The sequence below is a fragment of the Gossypium hirsutum genome, chromosome D08 (genome assembly GCF_007990345.1).
Source record: "Gossypium hirsutum isolate 1008001.06 chromosome D08, Gossypium_hirsutum_v2.1, whole genome shotgun sequence".
NCBI lineage: Eukaryota > Viridiplantae > Streptophyta > Magnoliopsida > Malvales > Malvaceae > Gossypium > Gossypium hirsutum.
The window spans coordinates 59672158-59692840 of NC_053444.1; the positions used below are offsets into that span (position 1 = coordinate 59672158).

General features: G+C 31.5%; 2 protein-coding genes across 2 annotated transcripts; both read left to right on the plus strand.

The window, feature by feature from the left end:
* Positions 1-3852: 3852 nt before the first annotated feature.
* Positions 3853-5133, plus strand: LOC107931269 (peptidyl-prolyl cis-trans isomerase FKBP17-2, chloroplastic). Its single transcript, XM_016863113.2, has 3 exons — positions 3853-4387; positions 4580-4624; positions 4711-5133. Exons 1-3 carry the CDS (start codon positions 4038-4040, stop codon positions 5063-5065), a joined length of 750 nt encoding a protein of 249 aa, XP_016718602.1. The 5' UTR covers positions 3853-4037; the 3' UTR covers positions 5066-5133.
* Positions 5134-8543: 3410 nt separating this feature from the next.
* LOC107931301 (SNARE-interacting protein KEULE) lies at positions 8544-16874 on the plus strand. Its single transcript, XM_041098613.1, is given in 21 exon segments — positions 8544-8831; positions 9735-9793; positions 9916-9997; positions 10153-10231; positions 10726-10776; positions 10888-10984; positions 11104-11136; positions 11598-11723; positions 11796-11984; positions 12077-12160; positions 12250-12348; positions 12609-12685; positions 13769-13845; positions 14408-14553; positions 14633-14728; positions 14896-15015; positions 15126-15203; positions 15773-15966; positions 16165-16255; positions 16351-16440; positions 16537-16874. Coding segments are annotated over 21 exon segments (2001 nt in total). The 5' UTR covers positions 8544-8752; the 3' UTR covers positions 16591-16874.
* Positions 16875-20683: the final 3809 nt, after the last annotated feature.

The window sequence follows — 20683 nt, forward strand, 5'->3', positions numbered from 1 at the left end:
TTAAATTCCCCCTTTAATTTATTTTAATTTCAATTTAACCCTTCTTGAACGACACCGTTTTAGAGGAGAAGGGAAAATTTCACTTCCAGCCCCTCTATGTAACTCGCGCGTTCAAGTTAGTCCTTTTACTTTTATTTATTTGCGGATTTACCCCAGATATTTTAATTGCAATTCAATTTAGTTTTTTTATGTTCTTTTTATTTATTTTATTAATTAATAGTATAATTATTATTTTTATTCTAATTTTTTATCTATATATATTCCTTTTATATGTACACATATATATATATATTTTTTTAAAACGAATATTTTCCTATTTTTTTTAAATGAATATTTTCATATATATATGTATATATTTACGTTTTTAAGTGATTAAATACTCACCTTTTTTTTCCTTTTTTAAAATATACTTATTTTTTTATTATTTTATATATGTATGTATAATTATTTTTTTCTTTATTTTCATAAGTATATTATGTGTTGTATTTATATATAAATTCTATAACCTAAAATTTTATTTGTAAATTTTATGTATATTTTTAATCTTCATAATTTTCATGTGTACATCTTTAGATCCTTATTTATTTGTTTGCTATCCCATCCATTGTATAATTGTGTTTACATTTAATATTTTGCATGTCATGGATTACCTTTTTTTTATTTTGTTTATTCATTTGCTTATTATTTTTATGTCGATGATGTATTTATTATTGTTATTATTGTTATTATAGCATTTGCATGTATAAAATCACGTTACATCATTTTTTTTACTCAAATTTAAAGATAGAAAATTTTTTAAAATTGAGATAATGTTCGTATTTAGGATTTTCAAGGGAATTGAGCCCTAATGTATTGGGTTCCGATTTTCTTCGTTAAATCCGATAATCGAGCATTTCTCTTCAATCAAAAAAATAAAAACTCATTATTGGGAATTCAACACGTTGTGTCCTAACGTATTGGATGTGACGCATTGATTTCTCAAAATGAAGATTTTTTTAAAAATAATAAAGGAAATATTCCGAGTTTGGGATTTTAAAGGAATTGTGTCCTAACGTAGTGGGTGTGATTTCTTAAATCTTGGGTAAGTGGATGTTCTTTTAAAGTAAAGGAAATATTTCGAGTTTGGGATTCTAGAGGAATCGTGCCCTAACGTATTGGGTGTGATTTCTTAAATCTTGGATAAGTGGATGTTCTTTTAAAGTTTTATTGTACAAGTATTTTGGCCCAATTCATTTTGGGGAAAATTAGAATGCTGTGCCCTAACGCATTGGGTGTGGTATCTTCTTTCTCTGAAATAATAAGGGTCTTAATACGTAGCCTTTTAAGTTTTGCTAAGGATTACGTTTTTTCCAAATTCTCGACCTTAAGACACTAATTAATTAACTAGGTATCAATTTTGGGCGTTACGAGGGTGCTAATCCTTCCTCGTACGTAACTGACTCCCGAACCCGTTTTCTAAACTCGTAGACCAAAGCTGTTTTTTAGGTGATCCAATCACACTCTAATAAAAGATTGGTGGCGACTCCCAATTTTCATTTTTTTTAAGTCGACAACCTAAAACTTTTATTTTTCAAAAAAATAGTTTCGACAAATAGCATAGAGATAAATATAGTAATGAAGAATTTATAGTATATGAAATGCTAATAATTTATAGTATACAATTAAAATATTATAAATAAAATAATAGTAAATGATATATAAGATAAATTAACATATAAATAATTCATATATTTAGAAGGAATAAAGATAAATTTAGTGTGATAAAATACAACATTACTTTGAAATCAAGGTTGCGAATTAGTTTTCGTGCAAGCTTTTCCAAATGCTATATTAATGATATTGAACAAGTAGTAATGTAAAGCTCTTTTCTTATATCCGTCAAATACTTCAACTGATTTCTCCATTTATCAGCAAAATAAAAGCTATCCTGATCAGCAAAACAACTTCCAAATATAGCATTTGATCCAGTCATCCTCATAAATAAACAAGTCAACCCCTATTACAAGCCTCAGTTCCCAATAGGCAATAGGAGAAAAACAAGATTCCATTGGCAACATAATTCCAAAATATATAAACATGCATTTAAAAACTTTTAGATCAAACATCAAATTTACTGGCAATGCTGCAACAAAGCTGCTTCACCGCTTCAAAGTTGTTATCGTCAAGGGAGAAACTGCTCAGTCTATCAACCATGGCATCCTCAGTAACTTGATAAAATTGGTACCTATTCTTGAACAACAAGTAGCCCCCACATTCCCACACAGAGCATCTTTAAATAACAAAACGTGGATGTTACAATTGTAAATAGATGATGCATGCAATGCATTACGTTAAGAGCAACTGATGTAGAAGCAGAATTGATCAGACCAATACCACAAATCTGTTTGATCTTTCAACATTTTTTAGTGGACAGGAAAACTAGAATAAATGTTGCTATATGCTACAGAAGAGAGGGGAGGGGTGAGGGATAGTCAGATCTCGGTAAGATGCAAGTTTATAGTTGTTTCAATAGATGGTGACTTACGACCGAGATTCAAATCTCCAATAACTATAATCAAATGACTCAACATAGTCATATAGGGAGAAAGAATACAAGAACAGCAAAAAGCAAAGCTAGCATGCAACTGATCCAAATGGCTATCTATACAAAGGCACAGAAAATATTATTTGTGATGCAGAAAAGCAAAGGGCTATTATCGAATGTTTGAATAAATTGTATCAAGTTGAGGGCGACTCCTGGAGTTCAGGAGATGAGCCCTTGCTGCCAATGCAAGAAAAGTAAGTTGGAATGGAAGGTTTGCCTACTTCTCTGCCAAGAAATAATCCAAACAAAAGTCATAGGTGGTTTTCAACCACATCAGATCAGGACTAACTAATCTTTAGATACCAAACATTAGTTGATCTGATAACAAGCAGAGTGGTTCAACAGAAAATCCCATATTCCCCTTAGTGACTCTTCATTTTTCTTATAATATAATCCTACAAAGTTATGGAAAAACATAAAAGAAAACATTGAATAAATTCGTATCAAACACATTCGAAATCTAAGTTGTGGTAGTAAGTCGGTTGAAATTTTATGACATAAAAATTGTGATTAAATTTTTAAAAATAAAATTTGGAGTATGGAGTAGCATTTATCATTTAAAAATAATAATAATGAGGCAATATTTCAATTTAATATGGGTCGTGAATCTTTTATGGTAATAAATAGCCTTCTTAAAATGAGTAAATAAATTTTGTTTGATATTTTGAAAATTAAACAACACATGTTTAATAATGTTAAAACTCTCCACGCAGTCCTTTAAAACTAGAAGTGTTCATGGGTCGGGCCGGGCCGGGCTTAGAAAAAAATTTCGACCTGGATCTTAGGCTCGGGCCCGGCCCGGCCCGTTTTTTAAATAAATACGAAAAATTTATTTTAAAAATTAAAATAAAAATTAAAAAAGTATTTTAAAAATATTTTAAAATTAAAAAATTTTAAAAAAGTATTTTAAAAAATTTAAAAAATTTAAAAATTTTAAAAAAGTATTTTAAAAGTATTTTAAAATTAAAAAATAAAAATATTTATTATTCGGGCTGGGTCGGGCCCGGGCTAAAAAAGTGGTGCCCGAGGCCCGGCCCGTTTTTTAATCGGGCCTCTTTTTTTTGCCCAAGCCCATATTTCGGGTCTATATTTTTACCCAAACCCTCCCATATTTCGGGCGGGCCGTCGGGCCGGGCCGGGCCGCCCAGCCCATGAACACCTCTATTTAAAACTTTACCACAAAAGAATTTTTAATTTTGAAAGAATATTTGACCTAACCAATTTTAATTTAAAAATAAAGCCTTATGTGTTTCTTAAAATTAAAAGTTGGATATTTTCTGAGTTTCAACAAAGAGAATATAATTTTAGTTAATAAAAAAAATCTCCCCTAAAATCACAAAATTTAAATCTTATCCCTTGTAAAGATAAGTTGGGACCACCGCTACTCAGAAAAGAAAGGACGATCTGTATTTCTGTTCGCAGGTAGCTTAGTTTCAGAGACAAAGTTTTGTAAATGGCAACTTCGTTTAGCTCTCCACCATTTCTATCTTACCCACTAACAAGAACTCCCCGCTTCTCTTCTTCCTCGCAAACACCTCCTCCTAACTCACAACCACCGAATCCACCACCATCTCCTAAATTAACCACAACTTCATCTGAGCAGCAACCACCGGTAACTGTGCGAGAACCAAAGCCCCCCAAACCTACCACCACTGTTGAAACCACTGATTGGATAGCTTCCTCCTTGACCAGGCGCTTCGGCCTTGGTGCTGGCCTTGCATGGGCTGCCTTCCTTGCTGTTGGAGTCATCTCTGAACAAATTAAGACTCGCATTGAAGTTTCTGAACAAGAAGCAAATACAAGGTGTGTCACTCTAAACTCTCCTCTACAGTTTTGACTTTGTATTTCTGGCCTTTCAAATCACTGGGTTGGTAATGGTAAGATTTTGGATCAAAATATATATATACACAAATTTAAAGGAGAATGAATTCTACATATTTGGGAATGAGAGTAAATTGTAGTTTCTTCACTAAGCACACTCATTGTTTTGGTTAGAGATGTTGAGAAGCAAGACGAGGTGGTGCTGCCTAATGGCATAAGGTATATATTCTTTTCATCGTCTATGACAATAGTATATGGCCATTGGGAGCATTTTATCAGGCTAAAAATATATGTATTAAAAACAGGTACTATGAGTTGAGAATTGGTGGAGGGGCTTCTCCAAGGAATGGAGACTTGGTGGTGCTTGATCTAAAAGGGAAAATTGAAAGCAGAGGTGAAGTATTTGTTGATACATTTGATGGAGACAAGAAGCCACTTGCTCTGGTAATGGGATCAAGGCCTTACACCAAAGGAATGTGTGAAGGGATAGAATATATAGTGAGATCAATGAAAGCAGGAGGCAAAAGGAGAGTCATAGTTCCTCCCAATTTGGGGTTCGGAGAAAAGGGTGCAGATTTGGGAACGGGTGCCCAGATTCCACCCTTTGCAACCCTTGAGTACATAGTTGAAGTTGATAAAGTCTCCATTGCACCTGCATGACCTTGTTTATTACCATATATGTTGCAGTTTCGAAAACTTCTAAACAAAGATGACATGCATTTTTACAATATCTAATTTTATTCAAATATTTCGTCTTAAATTATATCACATAAGATTTGATATGTTATTTAACAGTTAAATTAATTATTTTAGTAATAGATAACTTGATTGATATAATCTCAATAGCTTGAATATATAATTAGAATGATGTAAAGTTTAAGGACCATTTTAAATAAATAATTTAATCAGTTGAATCGGTAATTGATTAAGAATATTGTTTTCGAATGTGGCATGAACCATCATCTTTCCTATTAATCTAAAGGATGAGATGAAAACTTGTACAAAGTCGCACCATTAAAGATAACACTATAATGTCACCATTATTGAGAGCTATAAAGCTCAAAAACTTTTACCACCACTAAGAGTAATTGCGCGATGTATTCTCCAACAGATAAGAGGTATTAAGTTTCAAGCAAGCACCTATCTAAACAAAAAGAAAAGTTCCAAGTGATCAGCGAGATGGATACAAACAATCATGGTATAGAATTATTTAAATTATAAAATAATTATCAAAATTCTTTTTTTATAATTTTAATAATTTAATATTTTCTATAATTATTTAAAAATCACGTCTAGAATGAATCCAAACAAACGGGTGTCCAAGTTCACTTGAATTAGGACATCCATTTGTCTAAGTTTATTCTAAAAAAATATTTTTTAGAATTTTTAAAATATATATTTCTAATTTTATTTTTTAAAAATATTTGTTAAAATAAATGTCAAATGTCACCGTCTACTTACTCTATTAGTTATGTCAAAAAAAAAATCATGCTCAAACTCGATCAACCTTAATAGAGAGTTTAACTAATTAACTTTTCAGTTTTATGAGTTGAATTGGGTAATTCATTTATTTTATTTATTCCTATAATTTTTTATACAAAAATGAATATTAAATATTTTTCCTTTTCTAAAATTTTGGAATTAGATTTAAATTGATAATTAAATTTTGTAATTGTTCACGGTTAAATTTATTAAATTTTTTAAAATTAAAACAAAATAAAAATTTTTATAAATATTAACAGTTAAATTTGTTAAATTTTTAAATTTAAGGTCAAATTAATAAAAATGTGTAAATATTAAAGGATTAAATTTGTTATTAAACCAATAAAAATTGTTCACGTCAGCTTTCCGTTAAGTATTTAATTATGTAAAACTAAAATTTTAAATTCTGGAAATATTAATAATAAAATTAAAATTTTTTGAAATTGAGTGACCAAATAAAATCTACCAAAAATTGAGTGACCACCCAAATAGTTTACCCTAAAATTTAATAACCTTGTTGTCTTCAACCGGAGAATATCGTATAAAATGCAAGAAATTAATAGACTCTCGAATACAAATCATCGACATTTTCGTGAATGTGAAATAGATATATTTTTCCACAAGGGAGCAGAAAGGTTATACGAGTGCGATTTACTTTTCCCAACTTCTAGACAGCAATGTGAAATAGATATATTTTTCGTTTCAACCTTTATATTATTCAAGAATAGGTTGGTTTAATTATTTAATTTGGTATATTTTGTACATGTATTTAATTTTAATATTTAATTTAATACACCAATCAAATAATTTAATGAATGTTTGACATGTATATTCTAACAAAAATAACACAAGTGTTTAATTGGGAAAAAATAAAGTTTAGATACTAAATCGAATATTGAAGCTAAACTCGGATACTTAAATGGGATAAAAAAACTGAAGTATCAAATTTTTAAAAAAAATAGATATTAAAGTGAACCCTGAAGCTAAACTTAAGTACGTAATTAAACACTAAAACCAAACTTAAGTACCAAATAATATATTATCTCTTAAAAAAATAAAATGAAGCGATTAGTTGAATCTATTTTTTTTATTCTATAATTTTATTGAATTAAGTGATACTAATTTCTCGATAAAACAATATAAAATTTTGAATTAAATTATTATATTTATAAAAGAGATAATGTCACATTTGGTATATGTACTTCCATTAAAACTTTAAGGTAGTACTTATACTTTGAAAACGTTCAATGTGGTACTTGAACTATTAATGTATTTTATTATGGTACATGATGTTAACACCATTAGTGAATTACTAAATCAACCAATGAAAATTTGACACATAATTTGTTTTGCCAATTCATCAGGTCACACGAATAATTTATCAATATAAGAAAAACTAAATAAAACAAAAAATTAAATTAAACTTATTAAATAATTAATAACTTAACATGTGGCAAATAAAAAAGAAGTGATTATTAGGTATTTTCATGGATAATAAAAAAATATTATTTAAAAATCAATTAAAAATATCATTTCAAATGAAAAAAAATTTTAGAGAAGATTGACCATTACTTAAACGGAGAAGATGACATTTTTGTTTATATAAGTTTAGTGTTTAAATTTTTGTTTATGTTATATTATCCATGTGGACTTTGATGATTTGGAAAAAAAATTTACATGTCGAATTTTCATTTGTTGGTTTAGTAATTGACTAATAGTGTTAATATCGGTACAATAATAAAACACATATTGGTAGTTTATGTACTACATTGAACATTTTATTAAAAGTATAGGTACCAAATGTGACGTTATTATTTTATTAATGATAAAAATATTATTAATATAAAATTTACAATAATTTATTTTGAAAACTAAATTAAAAATTCTAATAGATAATATTTTATATGAAATTTAAATAACCGTTCTTTTTCAAATAGGAGCAAGGGAGAAGCTAGAAATTTTTTTTAAGGGGACCAAAATTAAATTATAATTTTTATGCTAGTAAAATGTAATTTTTAAAGGATTAAATCAAAATTTTATTATTTTTTGGGGCTTAAAATATAATTTTATTTTCATTAATTTAAAAAGCTAAAATGAAAAAAAAAGAGGGGGGGCGCCTTCCACAACATTCCCCCTGAACAGGAGAATATTCAAACACGCAAGAAATGAAGAAATTTCCGGATACATTTTCATGAATGAACACGAGAGCAAGGTCATAAATATTAGGGATAAACTAATATTATTTGCTCCCTTAATTTGTTAACTTTTTCATTTTAGTCTCTCAAGTTTTTTTATCTACCTCAACTTGAATTCTTTAAAGTATAACGACTTTAGATCATGAAATTGTGCCAGTTTAAAATTCTCTTTTAAAATTTCTTGATAGTTTTTAAATATTATTTTTATTTTTTAATAAATTTAATACGTTATGTAATTTTAAATAACCACGTCATAATATTTCAAATCAAAATTTAGAAACATAAAAGAAATCCTAAATTCAATAACCAAATGTTGCTTTATTCTAAATATAAGTCCATGCACGTCCACTTTCAGATGGAAATGTGAAATTATATAATTTCGACATTTTTCAGCCGTCAACACGTCATTGAAAAAAATAAAAAATAACAGTAAAATGAAGAAAATTCAATAAAAATGATTTCTCTTTCACCCGTCCCTTCTAGTTTTTCCTTTTCTCATAAATTATAGTTGTGTAAATAATAATTTTTTAATTTCAAAAAAAAAAAATTACAATCTCCGTTTCCTTCTCCTCCCATTTTCCCTTTTCTCTTGTGTTTTGATTACTCCAGGATCTCCATCTATTCGGTCCTGTTTTTCACTCGATCGGTTGATCAGAGGGTTCTCTAAACGATGTCGTATTCGGATTCCGACTCTTCTTCCGGCGCTGGTGACCACCACTACAAGAATTTCAAGCAAATCAGCCGTGAAAGTGAAGTCTTATATTCTCTATTTATTCAATCTTTGTTAAACTTAATTTTAAGATTCTCTAATCATTCTGCTTATGATCTATCTGGTTTCACAATCGTTAGTAGTAGTACGAACCTGATCATGTAATTTCTACTGAATTTTAATCGTTAGTAATGAATTTGTCAGTTAAGTTGAATATACAATAAATTTGTGTTTTTACGCAGTCTTAAGGAAAAGCCACGAAGAAAATATATTATTTCATAACTTATCAGCGTAACTATATATATTTTAATTTATTGGTTTCGATGTATGAAATTTGAACAAAGAATGTAAGTGATCTTTTTGTTCAACAATGCTAATTCAAAAACATAAAATCAGTGCTATGACTGTGCTATATGCTGCATTATTTGCATTTTGCTGAGAACTAGAATATAGACTGAAATTGCTCATGAAAACGGGACTTTTTCCATGAGCTATAGTTGATTTTTAATGCATCGAGTTTATCCTTAACTCCCCGTTGTGAAATTACTCGTAATGGGAATAGGAAAATATGTAAAAAAGAGGAGCTAAAAACAATCACGATCTGCGGACTTTGTAGAATTGTAGGGATGTTTCAACTATTATAATCAGGCCTGCACATGCATGTTATGGCTTAAAAGCATGGAGCTGGACAGTGAGAGCAGGTCCCTACCCCTAGGCAAGGTGCTTTTAATGATGCACACAAGTTTTCTGCCCAGGCTTCATCTAGTTGTCTTGTACCTTTCTATCTATTAAGCAAAAAACCAAGGTTATAATGCATTTGGGTTGTGTGTGTGTGTGTGTGTTTTATTACCTTTTTTCATTTATTCTTTAGGCATGATATTGTTCACTAATTTTGGGTGGCTGATCTGATTTAAATTTCTATATGTACTTGATGTATGTAAAGGGTTATTACACGAAATGCTTCGTTCTGCAAAAGTGAAGGACTCTAAATCTACTTGGAAGGTATGCTGGTCTTGTTGTCATTTTTGTTTTGGTTATTCATTGGCTGGCTTTGTGCTGTTATCATTGTTACTGGTAGCTAGAAATGTTCTTATTTATCTTGATTTTTGATCCCCTCTAAGCAGGTGCTAATCATGGACAAACTCACGGTTAAGGTAATGTCTTACTCTTGCAAGATGGGTGACATCACAGCAGAAGGAGTTTCATGTAAGCCAAGCTTCGTATTATTTTAACTGTTGCATAACAACTGCTCTAATAGGGCAGACAATGAAATAATAAGCTACATAAGTAATGTCATCATTTTAAAGTTTCAAGGATCAAATTTTTCTTCTAATTTTATTGATTCTGGTTTTGTTTTGCAGTGGTAGAAGACATATACAGACGCAGGCAGCCATTGCCATCAATGGATGCTATATACTTCATTCAACCAACCAAAGAGAAGTAATGTCTCTTCCCTTTACTGAGTTTTCAATTATCAAGTCTTTAGCTGGGTAGGTATTTTCCTTTTGGGACTGGGTTTTATGTGTGTATCACATTTTAGGCCATTCCCCCTTTTGTTGACCATATAATTTTACATTTACGGGGCAAAGAAAATAATCCATTTTCAAACAGTTGCAGACTCCATACTGAACATTTTCCCATTTTAGGTCTACATTCTTGATTTGACTACCTATATCTTAGATGATCTCATATCATACTTCCATCATCAGAAATTAACCTTGCTGAAGCCTTATTTTATTCTATTTTCTAGTATAGCTTTCCCTAGCAAGGATGCATGCATTCATGCATGTCTGTTGTACAAGATTTAGTTATCCTAATTAATAAAAGGAAATGTCTCTGTGAGATGTATATATGTCATAGTGCAACATAATCCTACTTCTCTGGTGCGCTTTTCCCCCCTCACCCTTTATTGTTTCACTTGTGTGTTTGTGCAGTGTTATTATGTTCTTGTCAGACATGGCTGGAAGGACTCCCTTATACAGAAAGTATGTGAAAGATCTTTTACATAATACATTACATGAGGGGTTAAATCTTCGGAATTCCAAGCATATGACAGCTTCTGATATATATTTTCTTTTATCTGGTATGTGGAAAAGGGCATTTGTTTACTTCAGTTCGCCTATCTCAAGAGAATTGGTTGCTCACATCAAGAAGGATTCAACTGTCTTGCCTCGCATAGGTGCATTGAGTGAGGTTAGGGTTTTTTTCTTTAGATTGCCAGTTGGCCTGAAACAATCTGCATTGTGCAAACTAGTCCCATTGATTGTTGAGTTGTTGTTTAGTGCTGATCATTTCTTGGTTGGCATATGCAGATGAACTTGGAGTACTTTGCAATTGACAGCCAGGTAATCTGGTCACTTGTGCAAATTGAATTAAAATAGTGATCATCATCTTTCTTTTTCTCCTGAAAAAAAATTGTAATAGCCTATGTGGCCCTTTCATATTCTTACAGGGACCAGTTCATTTTGATTTATTTGGAACTTGCATCTTCAAACATCCAGGCTAAAATTTGAGATGCAAATTTTGGCCCAAATTAAGTCCTAATAAAAGCCTTTGTGGTTTAAGCCTGAAAAACTTTCAGTGAAGAATAAGTACTATTTGTATATACTTGTATATAACCACTGAGATGTCCTAAATTGGGATCAAGAGGGTTTTGGAAGATTTTAACCTTGAAATTTAAGCTAGTTTATCATGATATATGATGAAGCTTGTGTATCTGATCAGTATCTAATGAGTCCCCCCCCCCCAAAATGAGGAATGGCCTATCAAAATTGTTATCAAGTGAACTGCGATTTTCTCACTACAGGGTTTCATCACTGATAATGGTAAGGCTCTTGAAGACCTTTTTGGTGATGAGGAAAATACTCGCAAAGCTGATGCATGTTTGAATGTGATGGCTAACCGCATTGCTACAGTATTTGCTTCATTAAGGGTATATGCACTGGTCTTTGAATTTTGATTCTCAAATGGAGCGAAAATTTTCTCAGACGTGTTAATATTTTAGGAGTTTCCTTTTGTGCGCTACCGAGCTGCCAAGTCTCTCGATCCAATGACCATGACTACTTTCCGTGATCTAATTCCTACCAAGCTTGCAGCTGGAATCTGGAATTGTCTTGTAAAATGTAAATCAATTCCCAACTTTCCTCAGCAGGAAACATGCGAGTTGCTTGTCCTTGATCGATCGATAGATCAGGTTTGCATATTAATATTGGTTGCAAGCTAATGTCATTTGCATTGCATGATTGTTCAATTTGCTTATGATAAATGGTTAATTCCCTTATCTAGATTGCTCCTATCATACATGAGTGGACTTATGATGCCATGTGCCATGATCTACTGAACATGGAGGGGAATAAATATGTACATGAGGTATGTGCTGTTGTCAGATTCAGTATGTTCTTGACTTAACTAGGAACCTTTTTTCTGGTTTCTGTATATCAAGCAAGTGTACTATTTAGGTTCCAAGCAAAACAGGAGGCCCTCCTGAGAAAAAGGAGGTTCTTTTGGAGGAGCATGATCCAATATGGCTTGAGCTTCGACACGCACATATAGGAGATGTATGTATGGTGCTTTCTACTGTGTATATACAACCTATATTGCTCTAATATTTCATTTCCATCAAGTGCCCAGATTGGACACTTGTCAGGCATGTAAGTAAAATTGGACATGGATATGGGGTCTTGACTACCATGTAGGAGGAAAAAGTTAAAAAAATTGAATACATCCATGTATGACCTATATCATGTCCAATGCTCCTGAGCCTGACCAACATAGGACTCCATGTTGAATCCTGATTGACCCTTTGGTGTATTCTTAGGCTAATTTAAGGTTGCATGAGAAGATGACCAATTTTGTATCAAAGAATAAAGCTGCACAACATCAACATGGTTCAAGGTTTGTGTAAATGCAGTTTTTACTTTATCCATGATATGCTTGAAAGTTTTACTGAATACACTGTCTTCTCACCTGGCACCTTCTGATTGTTTCATCAGTGCTGTACAATTAGGGATGGCAAAAATCCCTGAACCCAACAGTTCTGATTTGCCCAACCCTAAAGAGGCGGGTTTTTTTTTTGGCTTAATGACAAATTTGGCCACTAACATTTACATGTTTTTCAAAATGACCCTAATTGTATTTTTTAGCCTTTTTTGGCCATCAACCTTTGTTTTTTTTTTTTCAAAGTGCTTATTCTAACAGATTTGATGAAAGTACCATTAAAAAAATTAACAGGGATGATGTGGAATATTTTTAATGAGACCTAATTTATTACTTAGGTAACCCAATAAGATAATTACATGTGGAATTATCTAAAAAAAGGTTTCAAAATGAATGCATTAGTTTGTTTTCTGAGAGGTTTCAAAAAGATAATTAATAAATCAAACGGAAAATACTGAATGTGTGCATTCATTTTGAAACCTTTTTTTAGATAATTATGTTTATTTTCTTTAAACTAAGAGTTATTTTTTTAATTTCATGTATGATTTATTTATTTTATTATTTTCCACATGTAATTATTTTATTGGATTTTCTAAGTAATAAATTACATCTCATTAAAATTATTCCACATATGAAATTCGACATCATCCCGTTAACTTTTTTAACGGTACTTTTATCAAATTTGTTAGAAAAAGCAATTTGAAAAAAAGAATAAAGGTTGATGGCCAAAAAAAAGCTAAAAAACACAATTAGGCCATTTTGACAAAACATGTAAACGTTAGTAGCAAATTTGTCATTAAGCCTTTTTTTTTTTTGAAAATCGGGTTTTAAGGTAGGGCAGGTCAGTTTTTTCAATTAAAAATTTCAGGATTGAGGTCGTGTTTAGATAAAATCAGCCCTGCCCCCACCTTAAATGCAACTGCTGAAAGAATGAGTTAATTTTAAATGTGATAATGCTATAAAATGTAGTCCTTGATGAATGTTCTTGGAACTTTTAGCTACATGACTCTACTCTCACCTTAAAATTCAACATTTTTACAGAGATGTTGGTGAAATTTCTACAAGGGATTTGCAAAAAATGGTTCACGCATTGCCACAATACAGTGAACAAATGAGAAGCTCTCCTTCATGTAGAGGTCAGTTCAGTTTCTTGCCCATGTAAAAGCATAGAATTTTTTGCCCCAGATATCTGCTCTCCTGTTTTCTAGTTGAAAAAACTCTCTATTTCTGTTTTAGCCTTCTGTATGGTGCCTGCTTCTTTTATTCCTTTGAATGATCAGATTTTTTGTATTCTTTTGTTGAATATTTGGATTATATTTAGCATTTTAGTACCACTTTTGCTATTAATATATTATCCTATTTTTCCTGTCTAATAGTCCAAAACTCATTGAAACCTTGGTTGTGAGCCAAACATTTTAAATATTTGGATTATTCATGGGGATCATTTGTTCTGTTCAAGGTCTGCATGTTCTACCATGATGGTGCTTTATCTTTTTATGGCATGATTAGAAGTTATCCCTTCTATTCATGTCTAAGAGCAGCCGATATTTGCCATATAAAACAGATGTTAATGGTACAAGCTTCATGTGTTTCCTAACCAATTTCCGATGTATGATTCATGATTTTTTATGACTGAAAGAAAATGCTTTTAATTATCAAAGATATAGTGACTTCATACAGATTCAGTTTTATGATTGCAGATTGCTGGAAAAATCAACAGAATCATCACAGAGCAAGGGCTAAAAGAACTTGGGCAACTGGAGCAAGATCTTGTTTTTGGTGATGCTGGAATGAAAGATGTAATTAAATTTCTTACTACAAATGAGGTAAGAAATTTAACTATAGCATAACCAAGAGGTATTCTACTCTGTCAAGTTTCTAAACTAGAAATATCTCTTTTTGCAGGCAGTATCTCATGAAAATAAGTTGCGGTTGATGATGATTCTTGCAGCCATTTACCCTGAGAAGTTTGAGGGTGAAAAGGGTCTTAGTTTGATGAAGGTTGCAATTTTTCTCGTTTCATTTTTTCTATTTCATCCCCACCCTTCCTTTCCATTTCTTTCTCCTACTGGCTTTACAATTCTATCCTTTTCATTTAGAGATCTGAGTTCAAGCAGTTTCAGACAGCCAATTATGTTTCTCCAATCTGATGCTTTAACTTTTTTCAGCTAGCAAAATTATCAACCGAAGATGCAAATGCTGTGAATAATATGAGTTTGCTTGCACCATTATCAGAGTCCAAAAAAGGTTCAGCCAGTTCCTTTTCTTTGAAGTTTGATATTCACAAGGTAAATGTTTTACTAGTTGAAACTCTGGTTTTGCTGGTTGATCTGGTATTGTTGTTTACTGATTAAGTTCTTTTCCTTCTCTCCTTGTTCCTTTGCTCATGAATTGCCAGAAGAAGCGTGCAGCAAGGAAAGACCGATGTAGCGAGCAAGAAACATGGCAATTATCACGCTTTTACCCTATAATAGAGGTATGTTTAGGCATAGGTTCATTCTTTGGAACCATTTTTTATTACATTTGTGACTAGCTGCTGCATAATCTTCTGCAGTCTTGCATAACTTCTATTTTTTATTTATTTCCACTTTAGAATAACTTAAATGTTAATACTTTTTTTAATCATATAATGATATATTGTTTGTTGTTCTTCGGGAAGTTCATGTTTTGGAGGTGTTGGTGGTAAAAATATCATTTCCTATGTATGTTTTTGTTTTTGAGAAAGATCTAAACTTCTTTCTGCAGTATGCTTTTCTGATATGTTTAGTTTTACTATGTCAAAATCCTTCAAAAGATCTAATGCCATTTCTTTTCTAAACAAGTTTGTCATGTTTCATTTGTTCCAAATCTTTAAGCTGTAATTCGTTGGTAATAAGTAAAGTTCAATGAGAGATTATTATTGCAATTGTCTTGTTATATAACAGAGTCCTGCATCTTTCAAAAACTTATTCATAAGAGTAAAAGAAATGCTGTAACTTTGCATCTGACATATTAGGAGTTCATGGCAAAATGATTACTTACATGTGAATTCTTTTCCATTTTCAGGAGCTTGTCGAAAAACTTAGCTTGGGAGAACTATCGAAGGATGATTATCCTTGTATGAATGATCCTAGTCCAAGTTTCCATGGCTCATCTCCAGCTGCTGCATCCATACATGAGGCTCCAGTTGCTCATTCCATGAGATCAAGGAGGACGCCAACATGGGCTCGGCCTCGTGGTTCAGACGATGGGTATTCAAGGTCCTTATTATGAATACCTAGCAAATTACTTTTGGAATCATTCTCCTTAAGAGTTTTATTTTATTTTATTTATTTATTTATTTATTTCACTGCTTTTAATGCATCAATGCCACTGTCAAGGACCCTTGTGCTTTCTTATCCTTAATGCTCTTAGTCTGTGAATTTGATTTTAATGTTTGTTTTCCGATGTCATCTCAGTGATTCTGTACTAAGACATACATCGAGTGATTTGAAAAAGAGGGGCAAACGCATTTTTGTGTTTATAGCTGGTGGAGCTACAAGATCTGAGGTATGAAAAATTTATGATCTCAATCTCCAAGACCATGAGGTTATGATGATAGACATTTCTGATACCATCTCCAAAAAATGTCCTTTCATGTACAGCTAAGAGTCTGTCACAAGCTCACCGGAAAGTTGAACAGGGAAGTTGTTTTAGGCTCAACCAGTATTGATGATCCTCAACAGTTCATCACGGTAATGATTTTCAACTACCCATAATTTTGTCATATTCTAATTAGCAGCAGAATTGTTTAACAGCTGACCTAATTTGGTATTGCTCATGGTTTCCAGAAACTGAAGCAGTTGACTCCAAGTGAAATCTCATTGGATGATCTGCAGATATGATCCTGGTGGAGTAGGAAGCAAGGAATTGTGCATTTTGCTCCATCCTAGTAAAATCATAGATGCGTCGTTTCATTATATAGCCATTTTTTAACATTCAAAGGAAATTGTCCGCTTCTTGGCCGATGTCACAGTTTTTTACTTCGTTCTTCTTTCTGGTGGGTGTATTGTAATTAATTTGCCGGAAGCCACCAAATATCCCCCCATGTATAATATTACTGTTAGTTATAAGAAATAACTCGCTGGATTTTAAATAATAAAAGCCTAACCCCATATTCTTAAGACAATCTAGACATATTCAGTGACTTTCTAGAATCTCTTTAGCCCCACTTCATAGTTCATACTAACACTGACACATGCTTTTGTTACTTATTATCAAAAGCTTAAACTCAAGTGTCAGCAACCACTATTTCAGATGAAAAGACCTGGCATGGCTAATCTGCTTCTGTCAATGTTCAATGTTTTATACTCATCCTATCAACTGGCTGATTTATTTGTTGTGTTCCGGTAATTTTTTTATGTGTTTATGTTAGATTCATGCCAAATTTTATCCATGGTAAATAACAAACAAGCCTTTGTGTTGATATCAAATTTTATACCCGAATGTTAGATTCAAATTTTGGATTATCTGTTTAGTAATGACATTCTCAACTCACCATTATGAAGAAAAACAAAAAAATAGAGTTTTCTTGTCGCAAGAAACCAAGCATCTTCTCCTAGCCACTCCGTTCCACTAGTAACATAATTTTTCAACTTCGATTTTTTTTTTAAAAAAAAATCATAATGGATAAAATTTTGAATATAATTTATAAAACTTTCAATGAAAAAGATTTTAGATATATTTTTATATAAAATTCAATTAATTGTAAATTTTAAAATAATTAAAGTCAATGTTTAAAAATTTTTATCTAAAAAAGGTTCTAAACCCTGACATTTTTACTGAGAATTAAAGAAATAGATAGTGAGGCTAACAAAGCTTAAAAAGTACCAACGATTTGGTTACAAGAGTCATTGAAGATTCACCCAGCAAACCTGAGATACCAACGTATACTTTGATGAGCCCCCTTTCCGTAAATTTGTAATCGCTTATCTGATCTGCTTTGATTACTTGTCGATCAGTTTTCCTATTTTGAGTAGGAGACAGTAACAGGAGAACATTGAAATAGTAGATGATGGATATTTATGAATTATCATCTGCTTGCAGACCCGGTGAATAAATAAATAACAACTTGGACAATGGAGATCTTGGGCGGTGTTACCATAAAAAGTAGTGTTGGAAAATGATTAGTATAGTCATAGAATCTATATTGTGTTTTATCAACCCTCTTGTCTGGCTTGATATAGTGTATACTTCTGACTCAGTGACAACTAGAATTAAGCTCAATATTCCAGGGAAGAAAACAGTCAAACAGCTGGTTAGTGTCCATGGAGGAATCATGAAATTCATCAACTCTTTTTTCCCTATCTCTACCTTTGATGTTTTCTTTTCTTTGAAGCCATTTCCCCATCAGTTGCTGTATTAGCACGGAGATCATTACAATCTTTCCTATTTCATTTGATATTAATTTAATATAGGCTAATCTATACCACCTTCAATGCTCAAAAGTCAAAATTAGACATCAAGCTTTATGTGATTGGATTTGTCAAGATTCATCTAAATTTCTTCTTCTATTATTTTTTACAAAATATCTAATACATTTTTTATTACATTCCAAAGCATGAATAATTTAATCTTTTCTTATTCTTCTTTTTTACATTGAGTACATGATATAAAATTATAATAATTAATACAGAGGAAAAGTATAAAGCCGACAAACACCCGGAATCTGATGAAAATTAGTACAGGTAGGAGATAGTAGCTAAGCTAGGATGACGAGTGAGCAAAAATGGAAGAATTGGTGGTCGTTGGCAAAATAACCAATATGTTGAAACCCCAAAGTGGTCCACTCATTACTCAAAACAAGGTTGACATGCATACATACATAGTGATATATTATTGTTTCACGTTGAAACTTGAAACCTCGTGTAGGCTGCTCAACCTACCTACAACACTATGTTGGCCTCATTGTTGCGTCTACGTTCTTACAAGTTTTGTAGGTTTGGATCTTGTTGGAAGAGTTAAAAAGGTAATGATTGATGTATTTTTTTATTATTTATGTCTCGGTTGAGCTTGAAGTAAATAGAAATGAATGATTGGTGATTTGTAATATAGGAAATTTATTAAAAAGACGTCGGAGTTTTACCATCGAAACAGTTTTCAATCCTTAAATCAATAAGGTAGCAAAGGAAAGGTATAGGAATGAAATAAAAGTTCTAGAATAAAGCTGAGTATATACATGATTAACGAAATAAAAGTGTCTATATAGATGTCCACATATTTTTTGTGTATTAATATATTTTTTTAAAATATTCTTTTACAAAATCCATTTCTACTCATAATTCTTTACAAATTTTTAATAGTATGATTCCACTTTTTCCTCGTTGCTACGACAGTAATGATTCACCTCAAATTGAAAAAAATATATATTTAAGATGGTTTGTTGCTCATGCATGAGCTGAATTTGAATACGAAAACTTAAAAAAGAGGAAGAATCTTGCAATGCGATATGTCTGTTTAACGAAAGCCAACTATATAGTATCAGCTGAAACAAGGAAAATTACAACCCATGTACTAAAGTCAAAACATACTGTTGTTAATCTTATTTAAAATTTCATTTTTTTCAAAACAGCTTCTTTTTTTTCCTTAAAATTTATTTATGCTTGTGGACTTTGGCATTTCAAGTTTGGTTTTATAATAATAAAATATAGGGTCCCAAAAGGGATTTGGCATCTGTGGGTTTCTGCAGAAAAGGGTCCAAGCTGAATGAGTAGTTGGGTTTCTTTAACGTGCATTGCAAGATTGGAGATTGTCTACTTCCACAACTCATCTTCTGTTCTTCACTAGTTTTTGGGTCTGCGGTTGGTTTTGATGCACAAATAAAAAGACATGTTTGGTTGTTCTGATAGACAGACAAAGGACTGTTCTTGGTAATAAAATCTACCAATTTCTCACATGCATGAATGCCAAAGCCTTGCCAGTTTGTGGTACACAAAATGAATATCATCAATTAAGAGGCCATTTCTATTTTATGAAATAATAATAATAGCAGATCCTGCCCTAACAAGTTGAACAAATCAGTTCCAGTGTCTCCCAGAAAAATGGTTGGCAGTCTTTTAGAATAGAATGTATAACATGTTCTTCAAAGCTGCTTCTTGTTTATGTCTGCTGCTTTACTTCTACCACATACAACTTTCTTTAATATGCTCCCTTTATTTTGATTTAATAATTGAAATCTAATCTATAATATTATCAAATAACTCATCTTAGATTACATTATATGAATTTTTTAAAAATAAAAAGAAATAGCTACATGTGTCAAATAAACAAATAAAATGATGAATACGAAGTTGAAACATTCTGGATCGGTTCTAAAGGATATTTTCTTTTATTTTAAAAATTCGGATTAATTGTAGTTCAAAAAGAAAAAATATATAGAGATTAATTATATATATTTTTTAACCTGGAAAAGAGAAGTGATGATTCACAATATCTTTTTTAAAGAAAGCTACTACATTTGTTAATACTCCATCCCTTTCAATGCTACAAAATGAAACCACACATTTCACTCCCCTCTTAATCATTGGAAAAAGCTTGCATTCTCATCTAAATTTCCACTCATTGCTTGGAAATTTGCGTAATGTCTACATATTACTGTAACAAGCAAAAAGATTTTAAGCAAAAGTTGCTTAAACTAATTACGTGATCACCAAGAATTCAACTTTGTTTATTTGCTTGACAGCTCCTGCTCTTCTTTTTCTTTTCTTTCTTTTTTACAAATGGGAACCAAACCCTAAAAGAAGGAACGAAATGACATAATAATAATAATAATAATAAAGCCAATGTGAAGGAATATCTTTTGAGATAAGCAATCCAAAGAGCTAAGAATATACGTACCCACCAAATCTTACTTTTTCAGATTTTATACATCCCCTTTTAGGGTGGGTAGCAATCATTATTTCTTATTTTCCCTCTTTTTGTTGTAAACTTGTCACCCCA

What these genes read in the sequence shown, in the direction of transcription:
- LOC107931269 (XM_016863113.2), top strand. Translation starts at nt 4,038, where the DNA reads ATGGCAACTTCGTTTAGCTCTCCACCATTTCTATCTTACCCACTAACA. An exon ending in GAACAAGAAGCAAATACAAG is followed by an intron (nt 4,388 to 4,579) that starts GTGTGTCACTCT and finishes TGTTTTGGTTAG; the next exon opens with AGATGTTGAGAAGCAAGACG. An exon ending in GTGCTGCCTAATGGCATAAG is followed by an intron (nt 4,625 to 4,710) that starts GTATATATTCTT and finishes TATTAAAAACAG; the next exon opens with GTACTATGAGTTGAGAATTG.